This window comes from Panthera leo, chromosome E2 (assembly GCF_018350215.1).
Source record: "Panthera leo isolate Ple1 chromosome E2, P.leo_Ple1_pat1.1, whole genome shotgun sequence".
NCBI classification, from domain to species: Eukaryota; Metazoa; Chordata; class Mammalia; order Carnivora; family Felidae; genus Panthera; species Panthera leo.
The window spans coordinates 42,927,590-42,954,959 of NC_056693.1; the positions used below are offsets into that span (position 1 = coordinate 42,927,590).

At 47.2% G+C, this 27,370-nt stretch overlaps 3 protein-coding genes across 13 annotated transcripts in view; 1 reads left to right on the forward strand and 2 right to left on the reverse strand.

Annotated features, from left to right (window-relative positions):
• Positions 1-102: 102 nt before the first annotated feature.
• On the reverse strand, positions 103-3,637 carry ENKD1 (enkurin domain containing 1). Of its 3 annotated transcripts, none has more exons than XM_042918673.1 (8): positions 3,550-3,637; positions 3,216-3,315; positions 2,925-3,119; positions 2,202-2,374; positions 1,073-1,198; positions 810-973; positions 573-709; positions 103-338 (listed from the first exon to the last, which is right to left on the reverse strand). In XM_042918673.1, exons 2-8 carry the CDS (start codon positions 3,298-3,300, stop codon positions 136-138), a joined length of 1,083 nt encoding a protein of 360 aa, XP_042774607.1. In that variant the 5' UTR covers positions 3,301-3,315; positions 3,550-3,637; the 3' UTR covers positions 103-135. The 3 variants fall into 3 exon arrangements, with proteins under 3 accessions (XP_042774607.1, XP_042774608.1, XP_042774609.1); XM_042918674.1 differs by lacking the exon at positions 3,550-3,637 and adding an exon at positions 3,461-3,519; XM_042918675.1 differs by having other exon boundaries at positions 220-475; positions 3,550-3,635.
• CE2H16orf86 (chromosome E2 C16orf86 homolog) lies at positions 3,610-5,579 on the forward strand. Its single transcript, XM_042918681.1, has 4 exons — positions 3,610-3,818; positions 4,107-4,339; positions 4,704-4,921; positions 5,025-5,579. Exons 2-4 carry the CDS (start codon positions 4,116-4,118, stop codon positions 5,432-5,434), a joined length of 852 nt encoding a protein of 283 aa, XP_042774615.1. The 5' UTR covers positions 3,610-3,818; positions 4,107-4,115; the 3' UTR covers positions 5,435-5,579.
• Positions 5,580-8,680: 3,101 nt separating this feature from the next.
• GFOD2 (glucose-fructose oxidoreductase domain containing 2) overlaps positions 8,681-27,370 on the reverse strand; it is a 36,760-nt gene continuing 18,070 nt past the window's right edge. For 3 of the 9 annotated variants that reach the window (XM_042918458.1, XM_042918461.1, XM_042918460.1), the window contains exons 2-5: positions 17,254-17,599; positions 11,505-12,399; positions 10,587-10,734; positions 8,681-8,888 (exon numbers count right to left, since the gene is read on the reverse strand). In XM_042918458.1, the coding sequence (XP_042774392.1) occupies positions 10,599-10,734; positions 11,505-12,399; positions 17,254-17,512 (1,290 nt within the window). In that variant the 5' untranslated portion in view covers positions 17,513-17,599 and the 3' untranslated portion in view covers positions 8,681-8,888; positions 10,587-10,598. Of the gene's footprint in view, positions 8,889-10,586; positions 10,735-10,835; positions 12,400-17,253; positions 17,600-27,370 lie in introns of those variants that run through there. The other 6 variants (XM_042918457.1, XM_042918456.1, XM_042918455.1 and 3 more) reach the window with 6 other exon arrangements.

Sequence of the window (27,370 nt, forward strand, 5' to 3'; positions counted from 1 at the left end):
GTGATAAGGACAACAGAGAGACCTCCCTGCAGTTGAGCAGCAGGAGGGACACCAGGCTTTGCATTTCTAGGGTAAGAAAAGCTCTTATGGAAACAAACCCCATTGTGTACAAAAGGTTTAATTTTGACAAAGGGATTAAGAGGCTGGGCTGGCCCTTCTACAGCCACCGGTGGCTGGGAAGAGTGCTCTGGGGATACTGCCCACACCACTGCTCCTGTCTTTGGACCCCCATTCTATGATGGGGCTTGATCCTGCCCTCTGCAACTGTGTGGCAATCTTCACTGAGGACCCCGGTAAGCGCCCCACAAAAGGGCTCAGACATCCATCTTCACAAAGACCTTGGGGCGGGAAAAGATCTTGATGGCCTCCTCTACCTGCACCAGCTTCTGGTCCAGCTCAGCATGGTGGCCCTGGGCCCTCAGTGAGTCTGCCCCAGCAGGCAGCAGCACCAGCTCACGTAGCAACTGGCTCTGGCCTATGAGGGATCCAGGAAGAGTGAGTGTTGGGCAGGGGTGTGTGGTCCCCAGTGGGTTCCTCATCTACACCCCCCTACCTCTTGCCTATGGACTCACTCTGGAGCAGATTGCTCAGTGTCTCCAGCCGCTGGTTCTCAGGCATGCAAGTGTGACCAGGGGGCATGGCAGGGTCCGGCTGGCTATGCTGGCGGGCCTCAGCCTCCCGCCGCCACAGATCCCTGCGTTGCAACAAGCTGTGGATGCACAGGCTCAGAGTTGATGGTCCCAGGGCGTAGGTTTTCTCCCACCCTCCGCAGGAACCCCTCACCCTGGGTGTTGGGCAGTGGGACCTACTAATGGGGTACGTGGCCCTTCTGCGTGGTGTTGTAGTGCTCTTGGGCTTGCCGTTGCTGCTCCAGCACTTGTGCCAGGACCTGCAGGGAGCGGGAATGCCGCCGGGGGGCCCTCTTGGCAGTGCGGGCATTGTGGCTAATGAAGTCCACATCCAGGCCTGGCCCCTGCAGGACATGGCAAGCATGATGGGGCAGACAGTACTGTGTTGTGCTCCTGAACCCAAGATCCCTGCCCCACCTCCCGACCCCCACACATCCTCTCACCTTAGCATTGGGGCCTGGTGGGTTTAGCTGAGGACTGGGGGCACGGGGTGGTGGGATCCCAGGGCCACAGCGGGAGTGTGCCCGAAGGAAGTGGGTGGGCTCTGTTCCAGAGGCTGGGCTGGGCTCCTGGAGGGTAGGGCATAGCAGAGGAATCAGCCAGGCTGAGGTCAGAGTCTTAAGCTTGCCGTACAGCTGAGCTTCTGTTCCTTCTGCCTGTGAGGATATTTCTCTGTATCTAGCCCTATGGGCCTCCTCCCTCTTGAAGAAGCACTTCTATCCATGAGCAATTTAAATATGTGTGTCTCTCACATCTTTAAGAAAACAACAAACCATTCCTCCTTCTACCTCAGTCCTGGCTTTTGACTACCATTCTCTTTTTCTCTTTCCCTGCCAAGCCTCCTGGCTCTGTCCCCACCAAGGTCACTCATAGCTGGCTTCTAAGCCATTAAATCCAGGGTCACTTCCCTGGTATCATTGTCCTCAGCCCAATGCTCAATAACTCCTGGGTCTCACTCCTCAGATCCAGACCTGACTCTCCATCTGCTTCCTGGACACACTCCTACCCCCTGGGAATCCCACAAATGCTTCAGCTTCAACAAATTCACATATGACCTTATTGTCTCTTTTCTCAATTCTGCTCCTCCTTCTGAGAACCCTGGACAGAGAAATGGTACTATCTACCCAAGACAATCCCACCACCATACCCCTGCACTTGCCCTTCTCACTGCCCTTAGAAATAAAGGTTGAAAAAAAAAATTTTTTTTAAATGATGTGGGTCCAGCTGACTTCTTAGCCTAACCGCATGCTCTTCTCCCTTCACATTGATCTGAACATAACATCCCACTGCGCATACTCCCTCTGGTCTTAGGACTTCTATCTGTGAGGTTCCATCTCACTAGAATGGTTCTCTTCAATTCTCCCCTTGCCTAATACCTATTTGCCCCTCAGGATGACCCAAGCCATCACCACTCCTGAGGAAGCCCCCAGCCCGACTCTGCAGCAGGCCGGCTATCTCTTAGCCCCTGTTTCCCTAGTCCCCTGTGATTTTCATCTCCATAACTCAGATCAGAGTATAACTGCTTGTTGGTCAACAAGATGAACAATGCTTCTGGCTCTCCAAGGCAGGTACCTGCAGCTGGGCCTTGACCCGGGACTCCACCTTGTCATATTTGGGTGAACGCCACAGAGCCTTCAGGGGCCTGGGCTGGCCCTGCTCCCGGCTGCGCTCCTGCTCACGGAAGCGCTTCTGGATCTCTCTGATCCGCTTCAGGTTCTCCTTCTCATAGTCTTTAGGGTCCTTCCCTGGGAAAAAGATGTTGCCAGACTCTGCCCTACATACAGCCCATGAGATCCAACTCCCATCAGTTCACACAAAGGCCCACACCTTGCCTCCTACAGAAAGATCTCCATGACCTCTCCATCTAAAACAGTATACACATACTCTGCCTCATCACTTTGTTCCCTTCCTGACATAGTCATTACCTTCTTCTGTTCCTGATTATTTTCTACATTTTTATTGTGAAGTAGACCATTAATCATTTCGTCCATCATAGCCATCTCTTTACTTGTTTACTGTTTTTCTAGCACCTATAAAGAGGGCACACAGTAGGCACTCAACAGACCACGTTTTGCTGATGCATGAATTCATTAAGCTGAGCTTGGGTTTCCCAGGGACTACTGCATTCAGTCCTCTTCTTTGAGGAAGTAGCGCATTTCCCCCTCCTTTCATAGTTGGGGAAACTGACACTCAGGCAAACCCTGAGCCCAGAATCTAGCAAGGAGAAGCAACGCTTTTGATCTCAGCGTTTGACCTCATCGTACTAGCTTCATTGCCCCTTGTATCCGAACTTACTCTTGGAAGAGGCCCCTGGGCTTAGGGAGATGCCCCCAAATTGCAGCAGCACTCCTCCGACGCCATGCCTGCCACGGTCCAGGATCTGTCTGGCTCCAGGACCTATGCGGGGGCCGCGCGGAGGGGTGGCGTCCAAATCGAGGTCCGAAGTGACCAGGTCCAGCTTCAGCGCGTTTCCCTCAAGGCGTCCTTGGGCTGAGAAGCCAGATGGGGCCGAGCGCGGGGCTCAGTGGTGGATCAGAGCCAGACCCTCACTCGGGCCTCACCCAGCCGTGCCACCCCCTAACTCACCCGAGGCCGGCCGCCGGTAGTAGTCAGGGAAGAGCGTAGGGTCTGGGGGGATTGGCCCCGAGATACGGGACGGGCCCTCGCACATGCCGCCTTCGTCACCCTGCAACGGTGTACCGAGGCCTGCTGGGCTGCACATTTCCGGCCCCTGGCCCCTTTCCCAGCCCTGTGCCTCCTCCCGGATTCTGGACCCAGACCCTGACCCCAACGGTGCCCCTCCATTCCCTGCCCCTGCCCCGCCGTCTCACCCCGCAAAGCGCTCGCCGCCTCCCCTCCTAACCCACTTCCCTGCTTCGTTCGCGACCCCTTCCCCGCAACACTCTGACAAGGGGCTCACCGGAGCAGTTTTTGCCACCGACTGCTGCGACCCGACGGGCTTGCTGTTGCCGGGCAACAATAATTTCCGTCCCTGAGGTCAGGGGCCAAGGCCCCCTGGCGCAAAGCCTTCTGGGGCTTGTAGTTCCAGCTTTGGGGAGTGGGGCACAGAGCCACGGTCAGGCACCCTTTCCACCCGCCTGCCCTCGCCGCCCGGCCGGTCTCTGGGGTCAGCGCCAGGTCCACAGGTCCGGCCCCTCGCTCCGCTCACCGAAAGCAACCGTCGAGGAGGTACTGACCCTGCGCAGCCGTAGCTTCAGCAGGGGTCGAGAGGCGGCCAGGGTCCCAGGAGAGGACGGCCGCGGGGTAGGCACAGCTCGTAGAGTCGCCTGGCGGCCACGCTTAGACCTCCGAGGTGACCGTCAGGCTCTGGTCTCCAAGCGACTGTCCGCGGCGCTCTGGGAGGCCAAACTCTGTGCGAGGCCCCCCTAAATGCCAGGACAAGCTCCTCCTCGGGTGTCTAATTACTGATCCCTGTGTCCTTTGCCTGGTGACCAGTTACCTATGTGTCACCCTTAGTGTCCAGTGATGGCAGACCAGTGCCTGGTACCACACTATGAAGCTTGCCAGACCCTGGGTGAAGACAAGTGCCCAACAGTCCAAGTCTCAGAGCCAGAGCTCCAAGAGGAACGACTCAAGCTGAAGGAAGAGAGGCTCAAGCCAGAGGTGGAGTCACTAGAGGAGAGAGGCCCTCCCAGGCCTATGGCCTCCATTGTGAGGCCCAGTCCTGGTCCGAAGAGGAAGCCAGTCAAGTGAGGGAGCTTTCAGAGGGAAGGAGCTATAGGGCTGGTGGGGAGGGTGGGCTCACACTCCAGCAGGATCCCTAAATCCTGCACTCTTACATAGTGCATCCTTATCTCCTGCCACCACCATCACTCCTCACTCCTTCTGTCCCTGAGGAACCCTGGCATAGGGAGCATCCAGAGGAGGGGTCTCAGGCCTATGTAGGGTACTAAGCCCACATGAGCTTTAGTTCCCTGTCCAGCCCAGAGCCTCGCTGACCAGGAAAGGGACAAGAATCTGGGCCCGGGGTGGTGGATAGGCAGGGTTATTCCCTATGGTCAGGGCACAGGGGCCAAAGCTGGAGGCTGGCTCCTTAGGCCTCCTGTCCCCCAGCCTCCCAGGACCTAGCCACCAAGTCCATCCCAAAGCTGAAGCTGAGATGCCACAGGGGCTGCCACCGCAGAGGGAGGAGCCAGAGGGTAGCCAGACTGAGCCCTCACCATCTGCCAAACAGCACAAAAAAGCCAAGAAGCGCAAGAGTCTGGGAGCTCCAGTGCTCCCAGCTGTGGCCAGCACAGTGTCTGCACCTCCAGAGACCTTGGGGCTGGAGCGTGAGTGGCAGCCCCTGGGCTCTCCCTTTTTCTCCTGCCTGATGGACCCCTGTCATGGCACAGCTTGGTGCTCCAGCCCCTGCCCTGCCCTGCCCGTTTGCAGGAAAGGCCCAGCGCCTGCGGCCCCTGTACCAGTACATCAACTATTGCAATCCTGAGCTGAATCAGGCAGGGGAGGGGGACAGGGAGGCTGAGGTGGACGTGGAGCCTGAGTTGGAGTTGGCCCTGGTCCCCGAGGAGGCAGGTGTGGAGCAACTGCAGGCTTTGCTGCCCGTGACAGGTGAGCTGGGGTCAGGCCTCACTCTGCCCTGCCCCAGTACATTCGTGTCCCCCACCCATGCACTGGCTCCCCTGGGAGAGGAGGTTGGAGAAGAGCCAGGGTGTTTGCCCAAGTTGGGGATCAGTGGCCGCCTCAAGGCTGAGGTGGATAAGTCAACCCAGGTGGACATCGATAAGATGCTGAGTGTTTGTGCCGCCCCACTTGTACCTCCACTCTCTCCTCAGTACAAGTGACTTTTCCGCCTCCACTGGAGTCTCCCCTTCTCCCAAGCCCAAACCAGAGCAGCAGCCTAGGCCTCAGGAGGAGGGGAAAATTTGGCCCTTCTCCCTACTTGGGGCCTTGGACTTACTGAAAATAAACATTTTTCCTTTTCTCAGACTTCATGATTTCCCAAAATAAATGGCTGAAGAGAGGCTGGGAAGGTGGGTGCAGGGTGTGAAGCCTGATTGGTCACCTGGATCATCCAAGAACTTGACAAACATACAGGTTCTTGGGCACTATCCCAGACATAACTGAATCAGAATCTGCAGGGGTGGGGCCTAGTTCTGTGCATTTAAAGGCTCTTCACATGAACCTGAAGGTCAGATAGGGTAACAGTGGGGATGCAGAGGGAGGTGATAAGGGAGAAACGAGGCAGAAAAAGGAAGGGGACTGTCAGGTCACAGGAAGCGGGTGCTTGGCTTTGCTCCCTGTCTTCCAGGGAAGGGGCCTGCATTTGGTCTGACCTCAGGGGATCAATACTTGGGATCTCCCACCGAGGTGTCAGAGTTCACTTGCCTGCCCCAAGAGTGGTGTCTTTGGAATGTTTTCCACATACTGGGGACTAAAGCTGGACCAGACTTTGCCCCCAGAGTGGCCCTGCCAACAGAGGCATCTGTGACTTTTTCCTAGCAGCCAGGGGGTGGTGGTGGATGTGAATGTTCTCCTGGAGCCCTGCAGCCAAGCCACTGGATAACTGAAATTATCCAGTTTGGCCACTTTGGAAACCCTCATATCGTGCCACCTCCTCATCCTCCCGAACGTACCTCAGATACCTTAAACATAAAGAATTTAAAATTAAATGAGTAACCTCTCCTCCCTCCAATCTGCTTTCCCTCCTGTGTCTCATCTACACAATTGTTCAAGCCAAAATCCTGGGTGTCACCCCAGACCCCATCCTGTTCTTTGCTCATTGACTCCTACAAGCTAATCAGGCATCAAGGCTGGTGAATGTGCCCTCTAGATTGAGAAACTTTCGTATCTCATAGTCAGCACTTTTGCCTTGGGACACTGGTATTCCCAGGTGAGAGCTCACTAGTTTCTCTGCCTGTGGTTCCTTCCCCAACCAATCCACCCCACTGATCCTGGTACACACACACCTGAACCTGATGGTGTTGCTTCTCCCTGGCATGTTGCTCCTCTTGCTCCAAATGCCTTAAAAACTTTCCAGTGGCGGGGCGCCTGGGTGACTCAGTCAGTTAAGCATCTGACTCTTGATTTCAGCTCAGGTTATGATCTCGTGGTTGATCTTGCGGTTTGGGAGTTCGAGCCCATCAGGCTCCATGCTGATAGTGCGGAGCCTGCTGGGAATTCTACCTCTCTCTTTGCCCCTCCCCTGCTCTCTCTCTCAAAATATATAAACTTAAAAAACAAAACAAAACATAACTTTTCAGTGGCTTCTATAAGTCCCTGACCAGCCACAACTTTCTTACTTTCACTCTGCACATGGGCCTTCTCCTGCCTAAAGTGCCTTCATTCCTTTACCCCTCCACCTGACTAGTGCACTCTTACCTTGAAGACTTGGGCACTTTACTTCGTGCTGAGCCAGGCAGCACCCAATGTTGCCCTATGTCATAGCATTTACATGTTACTGCCGTTGTGGGTTAGACCTGCTCTTGGAACTAGGTTGTGAACTCCCCAAGGGCATACATCATTGCATTGCACCCATCTAGTGGAGAGCCCCCATAAAAGACACAAAGATAAGGAGACCGAGGTGGGGAGCTGAGGAAGTTGCAGAGGGCAGGTCAGGATCTGAAAGGCTGAGGCCATCCAAAGTCCAGAACCATGTGCAGGGCCCCTCGAATACTGGTTTGGCAAGGTCATTGGAAGGGATAGGGTGGGCAAGCCCAGATAGAAGTAGGAAGAAAATGCACATCATCCCAGGCTGCTTCTATGTTTAGGAATCACTTGGAAGCTCACTGGCCTGGTGGCAAGACTATAGGGCAAGTCATGGTGTCAGGACATTTTTGCCCATACGTTTCCCTGGTTAGTGACTGGACCACCCCAGAAGATACTGTCCACAGGGACCATGCAGACCAAATCTTGTCCATAGGGATGAGCATGGATTCTTTGGAATTTCTCAGAGGTAAAGGACTCTTCACATAACTGAGTTGACTGCCTCACTTTATGGCTGAGGGAGGAGAGACCTGGAGAGAAGTGGCCTTGCACGAAATCACACCCTGGGCACCAGGGAGGCAGCACCCTTTCCTGAACCCTGTAGATTTGTGGACCTGAAAACTCTGGCTAAGGCCTGACCCAGGCCAGCACTGACAAGGAAACTCTGTTCCTCTCTTCCAACAGGTGGCACAGGAAATACTCAGTAACCAGCAAAGAACTGATCTATATTTGCAGGTCTATTACCTGATAGGTTTTCCTAAAGCAGGGTGGGTGACAATAGCCACAGAAAGAACAAGTAACTACTATTGTTCCTAGAAGCTCAATCTAAGGGGGAAATGCTGAGTAGGGTGCAAGGAGACAGGTACCACAGAAGAGCAGAGGACCAAGGCTGTGGGACCTTGAGGTGGGTGTGGGCGTTGGGACTGCTGTTTTGCCTAGGAAAGCAATGAAGAGGCAGCCCTTCAGCTGACTCTTGAAGGAGATTTGGGTGGCCTTCCAAGCAGGGGATACACCAGACACAAAGCCTTGCTAGTATAGAAGTCAGCCTCACTCAGGAGGGCCATTTAGCATGGCTGAAGCAGAGGCATGGACATCAGGAGACCAGGTTAGGCAAGTCTGGGAGTGATGAGAAGGGGTGCCGGCAAGGAGGGATCTTGGCCTGATATTTTGGAGAGGTCATGTGGGCAGCAGTGAGAAGGGTAGAATGAGGAAGGGAGACCGGGGACAGGGAGGTGAGGAGACTGCTGATTGTCTGAGTGAGTATGAGGCCTACATTCGGTTGGGGGGTTGAGAAATAAGCAAAAAGTATTTTGAAAGTTCTTTTCTGGCTCTTCCTGTAAGCAGCCTGAGGTGATCTCTGAAAATGGTTCGCTATTCACTTGACCTGGAAAACCCGACAAAATCATGCCAACAAAAGGTTCAAATCTTTGTGTTCACTTTAAGAACACATGTGAAACTTCCCAGGTAATCAAGGGTATATATATCCGAAAAGCCACCAAGTATCTGAAAGATGTCACTTTGCAGAAGCAGTGTGTGCCATTCCATCGCTACAATGGTGGAGTTGGTAGCTGTATCCAGGCCAAACAGTGGGGCTGGACACAGGGTTGGTGGCCAAAAAAAGTGCTGAATTTTTATTGCACATGCTTAAAAATGCAGAGAGTAATGCTGAACTTAAAGGTTTAGATGTAGATTCTCTGGTCATTGAGCACATCCAGGTGAACAAAGCCCCCAAGATGTGGCATAGAACTTACAGGGCTCGTGGTCAGATTAATCCATACATGAGCTCTCCCTGCCACACTGAGATGATCCTTACTGAAAAACAAAAACAAAAAACAGATTGTTCCTAAACCAGAAGAGGAAGTTGCACAGAAAAAAAAGGTACGCCAGAAGAAACTGAAGAAACAAAACTTATGGCCTGGGAGTAAATTCTGCATAAAATAAATGCAAATAAAAGCAAAAAAAAAAAAAAAAAAAAGTAAGTTATTTTCTGGTTGTTGTCAGAGAGAGGAAAAACAAACCATTTTCAGAAGGCTGGAAAAACTTCATTCACTCTGACTCCAAAAAGATCCTGAAATTTAGGAAACAGGACCTGGGAGGTGATGCTGCTTTCCTCCAGGAGGGGGCGGTGCAGGACAAGCCTGAATCCATGTGTAGGCACAGTCCATCCTGAGGGCCAGAACCCTGCTGACTTCCTAGGCCACAGGCACCTGGGCCATTTTAAGGTACATCTCCTCCCCAGGACCAACCCAAGAAATTTATAATGGTAAAGATGTCTGAAGGATGGCCATGGATCTAGGCTCTAGCGAGTACCAACAGAGGACCCCAGGGCCCTCACAAAAGTAGCTGTGCACCAAGCCCACTGCACTCTGCCCTAGGACTTCTGGGAACCTGTCTTTGTCAACAACGGGTTCGTTGTAGAGCCCTATAAAACCTAAGAAGTGCCACTGTGGGGCAGTAAACCTGAGTCAGGTACAACTGGGAAAGGTGCATGAGCTTTCTTAGTAAATCCCCCAATTTAGGAGGGATCCCATCTTCCTAGTAACACTCAGAGGGACTGACCTGGAGTCAGGAGGAAGGGAACAGCCTCTCTGAACTCTACCAGCATCCTGCCTCGCAGGGCTCTCTGTAGTCCTTCCTTCTCCTAGTTGAGGGCAGACAGATTTCTGCTGCACAGAGAAGGCAGTAACCTGGAGGGCAGGACCTGAGCGGGGAGGGGCAATGTCTGGGCACTCAGTCTCTGAGATCTTTAAGTGCTGGGGAAAGAGTAGGTCAGGGTCAGTCTCTGTAGTCAGATGACCCTGACCATGCTCCTCCTTGGCTCCATCACTTTTAACTTATAGGAGGCAAGTAACTTTGCCCCTCTCTGCCTCAGTTTCATGATCTGAATAATGAGAATATTAATAGTAGGACCTCACAGAGTGGTTTGGATATCAAATGAAATATGTGTGAAGTGTCTCCGGGCGAGGAGCATTCAGTAAGCACACTCCCCAGCACTAGTCACTGTTATTTTAGCTCACAAGGACAAAGTTTTATCAGGACCACACACAGGAAAATAGGCCTAGTGACTTCTAGAAAGGGTGCCAAGAAGAAGAGGGAGATTTCCCTGAGCCTTTCTCTCTCTGGCAAGGAGCCCAGGGCAAGGCAGAGAGAGTGAAGTTTAGAGAAGGGAAGAGTTCCGTCTAGGCTTAATCCTGGCAGGCTGGCAGAGGAAACGAAGGGGGGGTGTGTGTCCACTTCCCCGACCCCCCGACCCACCTCAGCTCTGACTGACTTCGTTAAAAGGCAGTCCCAGTGTAGAATAGTTAATAAAAAGCATGGTTGGTGACTGGCTATCTAGGTCAGGCAGCGTTAGGCTGTACCTACTCCAAGGGCAGTGCATCCAGGCTCCCCGGGACCACTTCTTACCTCCCCTCTCCCAGGGTTTCCCGGAGCCAAATCCATGGTTGTAGGAACAGAACTCTTCCTGACCTCCAGCCCAGGAAGGCCTTAAACTCTCCCTATCTCCCTCACCTGCCTACCAGGTCAGGGAAGTCTTGAGGTTAAGGAAGTCTTGAGTCTTGTTCCCTGAGAAAAGACTTTTCCTTGGAGGACTCCTGGGATTCTGTCACAAGGGAATATGCCCACCAGACCATGATGGATCCAGGGCAGGCCAGATCTGCTGTGGCCACAAGGAGAGAAAAAATATAAACAAACTACAATAAACAAGCCTCTCATTATTAAAGAAACCGAACTTACCAAACAACCAACAACCAACTGCCATAGTGTCAGACTTTCTGATTTATTAATATTTATCAGATATTCCAGAACTCTCCCTGTCTCCTCTCCACCAAATCAGGGACCCTTTGCCCCAGGTCAATAGCCCCTGAGAGCTCACCCAATGAAGAACCCATTCCTCCCTGCCAGGGAAGGGGCAGCCTGGAGGCTGGAAAGGCCTGGGCATATGGGAAGGAGGGCAGGTACGGATCCCTGAGGGATAGCTTGCTGCCCTCACCATTCCTGAGATGCTCTAGCCCAGGAAGGGCATGAAAACAAGGCTTCTTGTCGTTTTCCCTCAGGCCTGAGGAATCAGCCAAGCTGGGTCCTTGCTGTGCTTTCTCACCTAGTTAGGGCCACAAATAGGCTGAAGCAGCCTCCAAGTCAAGCTTTTGCTGGCTCTGCTCACCAGCATGACTATGCAGAGACCTGGGGGCAGCTCTACTTGGCTACACTGTGGGAGCTGCTAGCCCTCAGCTATACCACCACCCTCCAAGTCTGAGCATTGGAGGGGGTGTTTTCCCAAGGCCACCTTGGGCTTCACCTGGACCCTGCCCAAGTTGACTCATGAAATGAAATACACTATGTGTGCAATGGCCAAGACCTCCTGTCTCATCCTTCTGGTCCCTCCCCATCCCTTCTGCCCCATGGCAGGGAGCCCATGTGCAGGCTCAGAGGTTATTCCGTTGGAGAGCTTCGCATAGGTTCTGGTTGGCGTCAGGTTCTTCCGTCATCACCTCCACGGCCTCCCACTCCCCGGATCTGCTCGACCTTTTGATGGCATCCACCACACTCTGCATGTACAGCCCATCCTCGAACGAGGCGGCCATGGAAACAGGGATGTGGTCCCACGTGCGGCGGTCCCCCTGCCCCTGGAAGGACTGGCGCAGGGCCTGCACCATGTAGACCATGCCCTTCAGGTAGAGCAGTGGAACATCCTGGGGCCCCTGCTCGGGCAGCCCTGCACCCACAGCCAGTGAGTCCCTCAGGAGCAGCTCCTCTTGTGTGGCAGAGTTCTTTTGCCCATAGAGGTCAGCTCCTCTGGCAACAAGGCGTCCTGCAGAGCCCACCACCATGACCTCGTGCACAAAGGCACCTGGCATGTTGAAGTTAAGTGTTACCGTGCTGCACACGCCTCCACCCATGAGCATCTGGAAGAAGCAGAAGTCATCACTGGTGACATGTCGGATGCCACGGATGGCTGCATTCTGCCTCACAAAGGTCTTGAGCAGCCCATGCACCTTCTCAGCTCTCCGGCCAGTCAGGTGGGTCAGCAGGTCCACGATGTAGGTGCCCATGGTGTGCAGGCCCCCACCACCCATAAGCTCGTCGCAGATCCAGCCATAGTTGGGGCTGAGCAGGCTGCCTGAGTAGATGCGCGCATCGCAGATCATTACCGCGCCCACGTAGTGCTCCGCGATCAGCTGCTTCATGCGCACAAAGGCAGGCAGAAAGCGCAGCACATTCCCCACCAGACTCATCAGCTGTGGGTAGTAGCGCGAGGCTGTCACCATCCGGAATGCATCCACCGAAGTTGCTGCCTTCTCACAAACCACATTCTTCCCAATACCTGAGAATAAAACACACCAAGAAGTCTCAAAGTTCCAAGGGATTTACAATGAAGGAAAAAATATTTTCTTGAAGGCAAATGAACTCGGAAAAGCCTCCTGTATCAGATGGTGGCCTGGGACAAGAGGAAAGGCAACAGCTTGGATAAAAATGGTACCTGGTGACTGGGACTGGAGAACAAGCTATAGACTGCAGAATGAAGAGTAAATTCTTAAGGGAAAATGAAAGGAGTAGAGGTAGAAGGTGCAAACCAGGAATGGCAAGTAAAGAGAGGAGGTATAATATGTAATTTTATGGGGTGCCTGGATGGCTCAGTCGGTTGAGCGACCAACTTCCGCTCAGGTCATGATCTCACAGCTGGTGAGTTTGAGTCCCGTGTCAGGCTCTGTGCTGACAGCTTGGAGCCTGGAGCCCACTTCAGATTCTGTGTCTCCCTCTCTCTCTGCCCCTCCCCCACTCACGCTCTGTCTCTCTCTCAAAAATAAATAAACATTAAAATTTTTTTAAAAAATCTGTAATTTTATGTGCCAACCCAGCAAGGCTGTGGTGTCCATCAAATACCAGTCTGGACATTGCTATGAAGGTATTTTTTAGATGTGAATAGCATTTATTTAAAAACTTCTTTAATGTTTATTTTTTGAGAGAAAGAGAGAGAGAGGCAGAGAGCGAGAGGGAGACACAGAATCCAAAGCAGGCTCCAGGTTCGGAGCCATCAGCACAGAGCCCGACGCGGGGCTCCAATTTATGAATTGTGAGATCATGACCTGAGGGAAAGCCAGATGCTCAACTAACTGAGCCACGCAGGTGCCCCTATTTTATTTTTTTTTAACTGAGAGAGAGAGATGGCACAGGTGAGTGAAGGTGGAGAAAGAAGGAGAGAGAGAAAAACCCACAAGGGGGAGAGGGAGGGAGAGAGAGAGAAGCAGGGCTTGTGTTCACCCAAAGCAGGGCTCAAGCTCACCCGATGCAGGACTCAATCTCACGAACCATGAGATCATGAACTGAGCTGAAGTCAGATGCTTAACCAAATGAACCACCCGGGAGCCCCTAGATGTGATTAGCATTTAAACCAGTATATTTTGAGTACATCAGATCATTCTCCACAATGTGGGTGGACTTTATCTAATCAGTTGAAGGCCTCAAGAAAAAAGACTGGGGTTCCATGGAGAGGAAGGAATTCTGTCTTCAGACTCAAGTTTGCAACATCAACTCTTGTTGGAATTTCCATCCTGTTGTCCTACCCTGTAGATTTCAAATTTGTCAACTCCTACAATCAAGAGAGGATTCTTTAAAATAAATTCCTTTCTCTCTATATATACCCTCATTGGTTCTGTTTCTCTGAAGAACACTGCCTAATACACATGGGCTGGAGAGAGGACATGCTTGTGTACCTTCATACATTTAGTAGATCACCAGCTTTGGGCAAAAGTATTTAATCTATACTCTAGGGGATGGGCTCTGTACTCTCAGTTGCAATTGCAGAAAGGGCTCTAAGATTTCCCAAAGATTGTTCTCTAAAAACACTGATCCAACAATTTGGTGTAGTCAAAAGGCCAGAAAATGTTTGGCTCTGGTAGGAAGGGAAAGAAAGTAAAATTAACCCTTATGCTCTCATGCCTGTTCCGAGTATACTATAGGTGGGATGGACTAAGAGAGCAAAAAAAGCCTTAGAAAAAGCCCCGAAGAGAGCTAGAACTGGGCAGCTTCTGTTTTAGGAAGCAGAAAGGATCAATATTTTTAAGATGTTTTAAGATGAAAGCTCATGAGGGTATGAGCAGTCACAAGACAACAATACCTGGGATACTCCTGAGAGCTTGGGGTGGTTCCCTATGTTAATACCTCCAAAGAAGTAGTGGGTGCCAAACCAAGGGAAGAGGTCCTTACACTGGGGTCTCGCAGGAGGGGGCCCTTCAGGGAGAATAGCCCCTGACTGTTATCACGATCTGCTCTCGGAGAATCTCTAATGCTTCCTTACACATGTGAGATTTTAGGATTAGGGACTGGAGAATCACCATACTGGGTGACAATTTGGCCACCTGAGTGCAGAACACATAGAGCTGACCAGGAAAGTAATGAGGAAATTAGATTCTCAGACACTAACACCTCATCTGAGGGCTGTAGCTCTGGCCAACCCAGAAACTACCTGCTGTAACTATTCACTGTAGGAATTGGGGTGGACACTGCAGCATGGGGCAGAAAGGAGGTGGGCAGGGGGGAAAAGGACTTTTGTGGCTCCTGGGAGTTTGGTGATGGTAAAACCAGGATAAGGAAATTTCTGTTCCATGTCATGAGAGGTCAGGGAAAGGGGAGAGACCTCCCATTTTGAGCCCAAACAACGGGGATGCTTTTTAACTTAAGACTCAGTAGTATTATCAGTAGGGAAGCTAAAGGCCATCTTAAGTTAAACAGGCTCCTGCAAGGCCAGCCGCACAGGGTCTTTAACTTTAGGAGGACCTGGGTTATCTTGAAAGACATATTTAAGTTATCTAGCATTCCTGGGGTACCTGGGTGGCTCAGCCGGTTATGTCCAACTTCAGCTCAGGTCATGATCTCACAGCTCGTGAATTCGAGCCCCGTGTCGGGCTCTGTGCTAACAGCTCAGAGCCTGGAGCCTGCTTCGGATTCTGTGTCTCCCTCTCTTTCTGCCCCTAACCCCCTCACATTCTGTCTCTGTCTCCTCAGAAATAAATAAACATTAAAAAAAAATTTTTTTTAAAGTTATCTAGCATTCCTGCTAGGAAGCCAAAGGAGGGATCAGAGAAGCTGGGAACTGATTTTTGTCTCCAGGGAGTGGGAAAAGCATGAATGCTGAGTGCTTATTAGCTCAGATTTTTTGGAGGGGGAACAAATTTCAAGCTGCAATCCTTTCTCCAGCTCATATTCTCCAGATTACCCAGGAGTGAAGTGCCCCAGAGCACCTCTTTGTTCACAGGAAGTGAACTTCATGGTCACAATATGCTCAGTGACTCCTTTGGGGTTTGAGTGAGCAGTGCCTCAAGGCAGGTCCAGCTGACATGGCTCTCCCAGTCCCACCAACTTGACCCTGGGACTGTGTGTCTATAAGAACAGACCAAGGACTCATTCACACCCTCTTCCTCCTGACAGCATAGATGCAGTGAGAAGACAGATGACCCTGCTTCACTGAGGGCTGGGACATAAGATTCCAGAAGCCTCTGGTCATTCCTGTCCTTCCTATTTGTATTAAAAGATCCAAAGTCTGGTGCTTTCCTATACCAGGAACCAGAAAACAGCAGGCTTGTAGCCAAAGAACTTGGGATTTCCTCTTTCTTCCTACACAGCTTGGCAATGGTCTCTGTGAGAACCCTAATATATAAGCAGACTTAGAGCCTCTAGAACTCTGCCTCTGGATACACCTGGCATCACCAGCCTGTATTCATGTCACAGGGATGGCAGGAAGTCAAGTGACCACAATAGCTTGATCCCCCTGAACTAGCCTTCTGTTAAAGTGTTGGCATAGGCCTACTTCTAAACTCAATCTGAAAGCCATTACTTGCCCTCCTAAGAATCTAGTGTCCAGTGGATAGCTCCAGTGTCACACATCCTTAGAGTGCTCTCTGGAAAAGACAAACCATCTACAATTTTTGGCCAAAATGTACATGCCCCCAAATCAACAACCAGACACTCATGTTCTTATTCACTCCAATGAACGTTTATCCTTACCAATGCATTAGGCAAGAGGTGACCGACATCCTCTTCTCCTCAGAACAAGGGAAACAAGTAGCAGTGGCTTGGACTCTCCATCATGGTAGTGTCCAGGAGGAGTGGTCAAGCCTAGTGGCATACCAGTTTCTGGGCCCAGAGATCTCTGACTGCATCAGAGAAATATTTTGCTCCTATCACCTTCATTAAATAATTTCTCTGTCAATTAATTATATGCTACCTGAATTGTCTCATTTACTTTGTAATGTGTGTTATCTCTAGTCTCTCCAACTGAACTGTGAAATCTGAAGGCAGGGAGGGCTTTGATCCAACACTGCTTTGAATGTCCTGAATGACATCAGGACAGTGCCTGGCACCTAGAAGGCATTAAAAAAACAAACACCAAACAACAACAACAACAACAACAACAACAACAAACATGCTGGATGACTATTTACTGGCTTGTTTTCTTACTAAATTAGATTCTGATTTACATTAGAAAAAGAGAAAAGGTTGCCCAGAGTTGACTGGGAAGATATGCCCAACAGGAATTGCAGGAGAACAACTCAGCAAGCCCTATACTGCCTTGTGCTTCCCAAGGGGGCAGACATGTGAGCTGGCTGTCCTGTGGATCCTGTCAGGGAAGCCCAGCACTGTCCGAGGGCCTTCCTGACTTCTGGAACACAAGATTGCAAAATGTGGCAGGAAGGGTGTGCACTCAATCTAGTGAAGGACTGACAAAACATGGGAAATGGCAGCCTCGTTACACCCTCCTCTCCATCCTTTCTGAGGTGCTACGTGCCACGGAAATGGAAGAACAAATACATCAGTCACAATTTCCCATTGCCCAAGTCTTTGAACTCCGACTTCAAACAGGCCAACTTTACATTGCATGAAATGTAATGTAATGATCTCTGGTCCCTGTGACAAGACAACTCTTGGCATATGCTTAATTTTTGCTCAGGGAGTTACTTATGGGAGGTAGGTAAGCCTGGAGCATTTCTTTCCACAGCTGTAACACCCCCAGTGTGCCCTCCCCAGGACGGCTCTAAGGGTGAATGTTGTCCCAGAGTACCATTACCTGCAGACCAAAGCCCAAGAAGGACCACATAGGCACAAGAGGAGAACAGTGACACACAAGACACCACCCAGAAGGAGATACATCCTACCCTTGCTATCGTCTGACTATCCGTACCTAGAGCCTTCACAGATATTTGCCGGGTGAGTGGAGGGGGGATATTGATGCACACAAGATCCACGTCTTGATGCAGCAAGACATCATCGGTCCGGCTGGTGTAGAAGGTGATGTTCATCTCCTCGGCAAGCTGCTTTGCTTCCTCCTCAGTCTTCCCCCACAGGGCCTCCACGGTGAACCCTTCTGCCCTCAGCAGTGGGACCAGAACCCGGGCAGAGCTGCCGGTCCCAAACACGCCCACTCCTGGGAGCATCTTCATGCCGGCTTCTCTGTTCACCAACTCATCTCCTCACAAGAGCCTCCAGCATGAATACGACCTTCCCACAGTCCTGGTCAAACATGGCTCCTGGAAGAGCAAGCATTATACTGGCTATTAGTGGATGGCATACTCAGCCGAGGCTACCTTCTGGACTTATTTGGAAGCAACAAGTTCTCTGCCACAAAAGCACAAGTGAAGTACTACTCCAAAATGAAAAGCTGCAAAAGCTTTTCCCATGGAGACTTAAGGATATTAGTAATATACATCTACTGAAAGGAAGAAAAATGAAAAATGAGTAAAGCTGGGTTAAATCTCTGTTCTGTTACTTAATGTTTTGTGTGACTCTGGTCCAATCATTTAACTATCAGGGCCTTAACTGTAAAAGTTCATGATTCTATGATACTAGATTAGAAAAAGGAAAAGAGGAGTGGGAAACAAAAACCAATACAAGTTGGAAGAGAACTACCTAAGTGCTGTGCAGATTATAATTTACAAGTTTATGGTAGCAAGCATAGAGAACGTTCACTAGAAACAAACAAAAATTTTTTTTTCAACTACCAAACTGGCAATAACAGTAACAGGAAGTTTAAAATGGTATTTTTTGTATAAGGATATTCACTCCAACATTGGCTATGATAGGTGAAAAACTGGGAAACAATCTAGATGCTGAATTACAGTAATGGGTAAGATAAATAACACTATGCAGTCACTGAAAACCAAGGGGATAGAAAGCCCTCAATGACCTGCAAGACATCACCATATGTTCACTGAAAAGAGGGAAAACAAAACAATATGTGAAGTATGATATCCATTTTTTTAAAGCACAGAAAAAAATAAATATATATGAATGAAAACATATAAGGATATCTATAATATTATCTGTAAATATATTTCACACATGACACTAGAAGGACCAGAATACACCTGAATTTAATAATGATTACTCAAATTATGAGATTATGGATGAATTTTGTTTTTCAAACATTGCCAAATTTTATACAATGAGTATGTCTTACTGTGGAATTTTTCCTTCTGATCACAAGGGTTATTAAATGAAATAAAAAACAGACAAAAGTCTTCTTGGAAACCAAGATGAGATTTAGGTGTGCTTAGGGTATCAGGTTTCCCCATACAGCAGCCCCTCTGCTAAACCAGTAGTACCCTCTCTGGCTGTGTGTTAGGTCAATGGTAACTCCATACCCACTGAGTTCATATAAAGGGATGAAGCTGTGTCACTGTCATTTTCTTTTCATAGTAAATTAAATTCTTTTTTTGTGTGTGGTAAAATACACATAAAATTTACAATCTTAAACTTTTTTTTTTTTTTAGAGAGAGAGAGAGAGAGAGCGAGCACAAGTTGGGGAGTGGAGTAGGGCCGGGGGGGGGGGGGGGGGGAGAGAATCTTAAGCAGGCTCCATGCTCAGTGGGGAGCCCCACAAGGGGCTCGATCTCATGACTATGAGATCATGACCTGAGCTGAAATCAAGTTGGATGCTAACACAACTAAGCCACCCAGGCACCCCTTAAAATTTTAAAATTTTTAACTTTTTAAATGTTTTTAAAATTTTTAAAATTTTTTTAAAATTTTTTAAAAATTTTAAAATTTTAACTTTTTAAATGTTTATTTATTTTGACACAGAGAGAGAGGAAGAATAAGACGGAGAACGAGCAGGGGAGGGACAGAGATGGAGAGAGAATCCCAAGCAGGTTCCGCTCTGTCAGTGCAGAGCCCAACATGGGGCTCGAACCCACAAACTGCACGATCATGACCTGAGACAAAACCAAGAGTTGGATATTCAACTGACTGAGCCACCCAGGTGCTCCAAATTTTAATTTAAGTAGGCTCCACACCCAGTGCAGAGCCCAACACGGGGCTTGAACTCACAACCCTGAGATCATAACCTGAGCTGAGATCAAGAGTCAGACACTTAATTTACTGAGTCCCCCAGGTGCCCCATCTTAACTATTTTTAAGTGTACAGGTTCAGTGATACATTCATATTGTGCAACCATCACCACCACCTACCTCCAAAACTTTTCATCTTGCAAAACTGAAACTCTATACTCATTAAACAGTAACTCCTCTTTCCAGTCCCTCTCCCTAGTCACTGTGTGTGTGTGTGTGTGTGTGTGTGTGTGTGTGTGTGTGTGTGTATATATATATATATATATATATATATATATATATATATATGTATTTTTTTTTTTTTTAAGTAGTCTGTACACCCAACATGGGCTTCAAACCCAAGACCCTATTACCCCAAGATCAAGAGTCATATGCTCTACTGACAGCAGCCAGGTGCTCTAACCATTCTACTTTCTGTCTCTATGACTCTGACTATGCTAGGTACCTCATAGAAGGGGAGTCATAGTGTTTGTTTTTTTGTGATTGGCTTATTTCACTTAGCATAATGTCCTCAAAGTTCATCCATGTTTTATCATGTGTCAGAACTTCCTCCCCTTTTAAATTCAAATAATATTCCATTCCATATGTATATACCACATTTTACTTATCCATTCATCTGTTCAGACACTTGGGTTGCTTCTGTATTTTAGCTACAACAGATAACGCGGCTATGAACATGGGTGTTCAAATACCTCTTCAAGATGCTGCTTTCAATTCCTTTGCATTTATACCCCGAAGTAGAATTGCTAGATCATACGGTAGATTTTTAAGTTTTTGAGGAACCACCATACTGTTTCCCACTGGGGCTGTACCATTTTAAATAATAATTTTATAAACACTTTACGTTCCCTTAGTCTTCCAACTATCTTTTAAAAACCTTACCACTGATCTTGCTCACCACAAATCCTAAATTTTAAGAAGTTTTATCCAAACACACAACTTTGCTGTTCTACTTTAATCCACAATAACACTGCTTCATTTGCATCTCCTCACAGATCAGAGTCCACCTATTTTCAGTTTTTTTTTTTAAGTTTATTTATTTATTTTGAGAGAGAGGGAGAGAGAGAGAGAGAGAGAGAGAGAGAGCAAGCGGGGAGTGGCAGAGAGAATCCCAAGCAGACTCTGTACTGTCAGCGCAGAGCCCAATGGGGGGCTCAAACCCATGAACCAAGAGATCATGACCCAAGCCAAAACCAAGAGTCAGACGCTTAACCGACTGAGCTACCCAGATGCCCCAACCTATTCACAGTTTAAAGGAGACATGGTGTTCCTTTAGTAACTCCAAGTACTAGGGATATACATCTCTTCCCTCCCCATCCACAACATCCTCCCACCTTTCTGGTCATTTCTGAGTGCCACTTTTGGGGTTCCCAGCACCTTCAATGCTGAGGTTTTTGAGGTTCAAGTCATAGGTGTCTTCTTTTCTTCTTGTTCCACATACTCTTTCCACTCATGTCCAAAGCTTTATCGGTATACCAGGGACTCCCAAATCTGCAGAATAAGCCCAGATTTCCCTCCAGAGTTTCACACCCACATATTCTACTCCTGAATATACACTGATGTTCTATAGTTTCCATAACCCACACACCCACATGACTAAATCTGAACAGAAAGAGTAAAGTGAGATGGTGGGAGCACCTGAAGTGAAGGCTTGAGAGATACCTGAGTTCAAATTCTGGCTTCACCAGTTCTTATGCAACTCTTTTCATGGGTAAAACAGGCCTAATGCTATTTAGCTCCCAGGGTCTTCTGAAGATTAAATGAGGTCAAGTTTTTTTTTAAATTGTTTTTAAACATTTATTCATTTTTGAGAGACAGAGTGTGAGTGGGGGAGGGGCAGAGAGCAGGAGACATAGAATCCAAAGCAGGCCCCAGGCTCTGAGCTATCAGCACAGAGCCTGATGTGGGGCTCAAATCCACCAACTATGAGATCACACTCTGAGCCAAAGACAGACGCTCAACTGACTGAGCCACTCAGGTGCCCCAAATGAGGTCCAGTTTTAAGTGCCTAGCCAAGTATATATGGTCAGCATTTAATAATTATCATAAACCCTCACTCAAACATTTTCTTTCCATATTCTCTCTTATGGAATGTTACTATCATCAACTCAATTCTTTAGCCCAGAAAGCTGGCCATCATCCGTAACTTCTCTATTAGAGCTCTTACCCGTACAAGTAACTCATCAAGTTTTATTGATCCTATCTCTTTATTATCTCTTAAATCCATCCCTTCATTGTTATCACCTCTGTCACTGCCCTAGTCTAGCCCCGAGTACCGCTCACCTGGATGACTGCAACAACCGTTCTACTTTATCTCTCTTCCTTCCATCCTTTCCTTCCTTCATCTAATCCTCATATTGTAAAGAGATCTTTCTAAAATGCAAATGGGATCACATCACTTCCTTCCTTTTTAAACCTTTTTTGACTTCTCACTGGACTCACTATAAAGTCCGGATTCTTTAAAAAAAGTTTTTTATTTACTTTTGAGAGAGAGAGAGAGAGAGAGCGAGAGAGAGTGAGCACGAGATGAGGAGGGGTAGAGAGAGAGAGGGAGACACAGAAGCCGAAGCAGGGTCCAGGCTCTGAGCTGTCAGCACAGAGCCGGACGCGGGGCTCGAACTCACGAACCGTGAGATCATGACCTGAGCCGAAGTCGGAAGCTTAACCGACTGAGCCACCCAGGCGCCTCTATAAAGTCCAGATTCTTAAATAGCACCTGCCTGGGTAGCTCAGTCGGTTGAGTGTCCGACTCTTGATTTTGGCTCAGGTCATGATCCCAGGGTTGTGGGACTGAGCCCCTCGTCAGGCTCCAAGCTCAGTGTGGAGCCTGCTTAAGATTCTCTCTCTCTCCCTCTGTCCCTCTCACCCATTTGCATTCTCTAAAAATAATAATAATAATAAATAAAATAAAATAAAATAGATCCTTAAAACAAACAAACAAACAAACAAACAAACAAACAAAACACTTCACAAAGTCCAGATTCTTCAGTATGACTTATAAGGTCCTGCATGATCCAGAAATCTTCAGACAGGTCTAGCTTTGTACAGGGTCACTTTCAAAGATTATCTCAAAGAGAAATGGGTTTCAAAACACATACTTAAATAACAGAGTAAGAAGAACACTCTGCAAAATTGTCAGGTATAAATCAACTAAAAGTTGGGGAGACAGTTACTCAAAATCACAAAAATGGCTTCAGAGTAACTGATGAAGAGTATGTCTTTTCTTTCTGGGAAAATTAAATAGTGGAGAACAGTTGTTTATTTGGACCCTTTTATATCATATTAAAAGCGTATCATCTCACAAAAACTTGTACATGAATGTGCATAGGACAATCTTTCTTAATAGCCAAAAAGTTGACACCCAATGTCTATCAACTGCTGAATAGGTAAACAAAATGTGGTATATCCATGCAATGTAGTATTCTTCAACCACAAAAAGTAATGAACTACTGATACAAATTACAACAAGGATGAACCTTCATTATGCTAAGTGAAAGATGCTAGTCACAGAAGGCCATTTATTGTGATTCCATTTATAGAAAATGTTCAGAACAGGCAATCCATGAAGACAGAAAGTAAATTAGTGGCAGGAGATAGCGGGGATGGAGGATTTGGGAGGTATGGGGGGGGGGGGGGTCCAACTTTATTCTTCCTCACGTGGTTATTCCGTACCACTTGTTGAAGAGACTATTCTTTCCCCTGAATGACTCTGATATCTTTGTTGAAAAACAGTTGACCATAAATGTATGGGTTTATTTACAGACTCTCAATTTTATTTCACTGCTCAATTTGTCTGTGCTTATGCTAGTACCACCCTGTCTTGATTACTTTAGCTTTACAGTAAGTTCTGAAGTCAGTGTGAGTCTTCCAACTTTGTTCTTTTTCAATATTGTTCTTGCTATTCTGGGTCCTTTGCATTTTCCTATAAAATTTAGGTTCAATCTGGGATTTTGGTAGAGATTGTTTTGAATCTGTAGATCAATTTGGGGAACGCTGTCATCATAATATTAGGTTTTCTGATCCATGAACATGGTATGCTTTTCCATTTACTTAGGTCTTTAATTTCTTTTTTAATGATATTCTATAGTTTTTAGAGAGTAACACACTTTTTGGTTAAATTTTTTTCTAAGTATTTAATTTTGTTTGATGCTATTGTAAATGGAATTGTTTTCTTAATTTCATTTCAGTTCTTTTGCTTCTAGTATAGATACAAATGTACTATGTAAACTACATGTCTATCTTAGGGGTTGGTTGGCTGGTATTATCCAATACAGCATCCTATACTGCTTGACCCTACCCGAAGGACACCTGTGCCTCTGTGAACCACTGAAACAAGCATGACTGGGGCTAACTCTAGACCCCAGTCAGCTTCCTGTGCTCCTGTCTCTATCCTCTGGGGCTGTGGATCTTGGCTTGCCTCCTGTACTCTACCACTGGGTTTTATCTTAATCATCTTTCTTTCTAATAATGATGAATAATGTCTGTGGACTCTCAGCTATGTCTCTTTCCTCTTTGCTGATTAATTCTGCCCTTAGAGGCTTCCTTTCTAGTTAGAAACAGGTAAGTCACATAGTATTTTCTATAATTATCATGTCCTGGACTTCTCCTCTTCAGCTATTTTGGTCACCTTCTGCATTTGCAGTTTGTTATTGTTTTTGTTGTTGTTGTTGTTGTTGTTTTGCTACTTTCAGATCATGGATATTCTGGGAGCCTGAGTGTCAAATCTGTAGCACTAGACAAGTAAGGTTCTGCATAAATTTTATGGGTCATTAATTACCAACAGCTATAAGGGCCAGAGGAGTGAAACACAGCCACTATAAGCAAAGACGTCCACGTTCTCTCAAAATTCATGCCCAGGGCACACTTGCTCCTCTCTCCCACTTCATTCCTTCATGCTGTAGTTATATGTGGATGTATGTTTGCATGGGTGGTTTAAAAGAACAGAATGGATTAGAAGACATTTTAATAACCTCTGTTTTACTACAATGACTTAAAGGGCAGCTTCATCAACACCCATAAAGGGGCATCAGCTGGCCTCTGAGGAAGCCAGATGGCATGAAGCTAGGCAGGCTTGATACTAGGTATTTCCTGTTCAAGCAGGTAGAGCTGGTTTCCCTTTTTTATTTCAGTGACTACCCTTTTCTAACCCCTAAAATTTCCCTACTCCCAGCCCCTAACTTTCTTGTATATATGTAGACCTTTTGCATTCTCCAAAGATCTCCACAAACTCAACCCTACCTAGCTCACATGCATTCCAATCACCACACACTGGTTGGGACAGGACTGGCTATATACACCTTCACAAGGCTATGGGGAAGATAGCACAGAGATTAGAGGCATGGAATCTAAAGCCAACTTGCCTGGCTCAAGTTTTGACTCTACCACTTACCAGCTAGGTAACCTCAGATAGGTTTCTTAATTCTTAATCATTCTATGCTTCTGTTTCCTCATCTGTAAAATGGGGATAATTGTATCTACCTCATAGGGGAGTTAAGGATTAAACGAGTTAATATTTGTAAAGCATTTATTACAGGGCCTATAATAGTAAGTCACTGTATACACCATTTTTAAAAATTTAATTTAATTTAAAAAATTTTTAACGTTTATTTATCTTGAGAGAGAGAGAGAGAGAATATGAGTGGGAGAGGGGCAGAGAGAAAGGGAGACACAGAATCTGAAGCAGGCTCCAAACTCCAGGCTCCAGGCTCCAAGCTGTCAGCCCAGAGCCCAATGCGGGGTTCAAACTCAGGAACTGCGAGATCATGACCTGAGCTGAAGTCAGACGCTCAATAGACTGAACCACCCGGTGCCCCTAATTTAATTTTTAAAAGTGTGTCAATTTTGTTGATCTTTTCAACGAACCAACTTTTCTTTTTTAAGTAACCTCTACACCCAACGTGGGGTTTGAACTCACAATCCTGTGATCAAGGGTCACATGCTCTTCCAACTGAGCCAGCCAGGAAGCCCCATACATCCATAATTTTTAAAAAGATTTCTATGACTGACTTAGATGTCTCCTTTTCAAAAGCTGTGTAGGACTACGAAGATAATATTCTGAGCTAATATGCAGTGAAATGCAATAGGCCAAACAATGTTTAGTATAACATATAGTACATCTAAGTCCACACAATCCCATTTTGCAGATGAGGATACAGAAGCTCAAAGAGGCTAGACAACTTTTCCAAGGCTCTGCAGCTGGCTGTGTATGTTAGAGCTGCCACAACCAGCTGTGAAGCCCTGGGCAGATTACTTAGCTTCTCTGAGCCTCTGTAAAAACAGAGGTTTTATATGTGTGGAATAAATCTTTCATTCTTTTGTAAGAAGTATGAGCCAGGAAAGTCCATTCTGTTGCCTGGATTGGCAAGTGCTTGCCTCAGATCCCCCACTCAAACCAATATTGATCTGTTCATACATCACACCTTTACTGAGGGCCTAACAGGGAGGCTGTGGAGATAAAAAGATTAAAAAAAACAACAACAACAAAACACCCCAATTTTGGGGCCAATAAGTCAGAAAAGTGTGTAGGAGCCAGAGCTGGTGGCACCAAGCACTAACCTGAGTTTGGACTTTCTGGGTCCAGCCAATGGGAAGTACCTCAAGGAGATCAGAGTCTTAGCATGACTAAGAGAATTTAATCCCAGGAATGTATGGCTGGTTCAACATTCTAAAATCAATTACTACAGGGGCGCCTGAGTGGCTCAGTGGGTTAAGCATCCAACTTCAACTCAGGTCATGATCTCACAGTTTGTGAGTTCAAGCCCCACATCTGGCTGTGCTGTCAGCACAGAGCCTGCTTCAGATCCTCTGTCTCCCTCTCTCTCTGTCCCCTGCCCCACTCATGTGTGCTCTCTCTTTCTCTCTCTCAAAAATAAACATTAAAAGACATCTACCATTTAAAATAAATAAATAAACAAACAAATAAATAAATAAATAAATAAAAAATAAAAATAAAATAAAATGAATTATTATAATCCACCATATCAATAGTAGTTAGTTATTAGACTGCATTAATTAGAAATGCAAATTAGGGGCTCCTGGGTGGCTTGGTCAGTTAAGTGTCCGACTTCGGCTCAGGTCATGATCTCGCCATCTGTGAGTTTGAGCCCCATGTTGGGCTCTGTGCTGATAGCTCAGAGCTTGGAGTTCGAGCTTTGGATTCTGTGTCTCCTTCTCTCTCTGCTCCTCCCCCACTCACACTCTGTCTCTGTCTCTCTGTCAAAAGTGAGTAAACGTTAAAAATTTTTGTGTAAAAAAAATGCAAATTAAAACTTATTTAATACAACTACGCACCTACTAAAATGTCTAAAAATCAGAAAACCTGGTATCAAATACTGGCAAGGCCATAAAGCAACTGTTCATTCTTGGTGAAAATGAAAAATGGTAGAGCCACTTTGGAAACAGTTTGTCATCTTACGAAGTTAAATATACACTTATCATATAACCTAGTAGCCCCACTTCTGGGTTTTTACCAAGAAAAACAAAACTGATTTTTACACAAAAACCCGTATGTGAATGTCTATCTTCTAATGTTTAACACTAGTTTTATTTGTAACTGCCTAAACTTAGAACCAGCACAAATGTCCTTCAACTGGTGGTTAATGGATAAACAAATAGTAGTGTATCAGGCAATGGAATACTACTCAGTAACGCAAAAGAGCAAACTACTAATGGACTCAATGACAAAATGAATCTCCAGTGCATTATGCTAACTAAAAGATGCCAGACTCAGGAGGCTCTATACTGTGTGATTCCTTTTACATGACATTACAGAAAAAGCAAACAGGGACAGAAAATAGTGATTGCCAAAGGTAATGAGTCAACTGCAAAGGGCTACAGGGAATTTTGGGGGGTAGGTGGTAAAGGAACTGTTCTCTATCTTGACAAGGTTGTTAGTTACATGACTGTGTGCATGCCAAAACTCACAGAACTGTATACTTAAAAGGGGTAAATTTA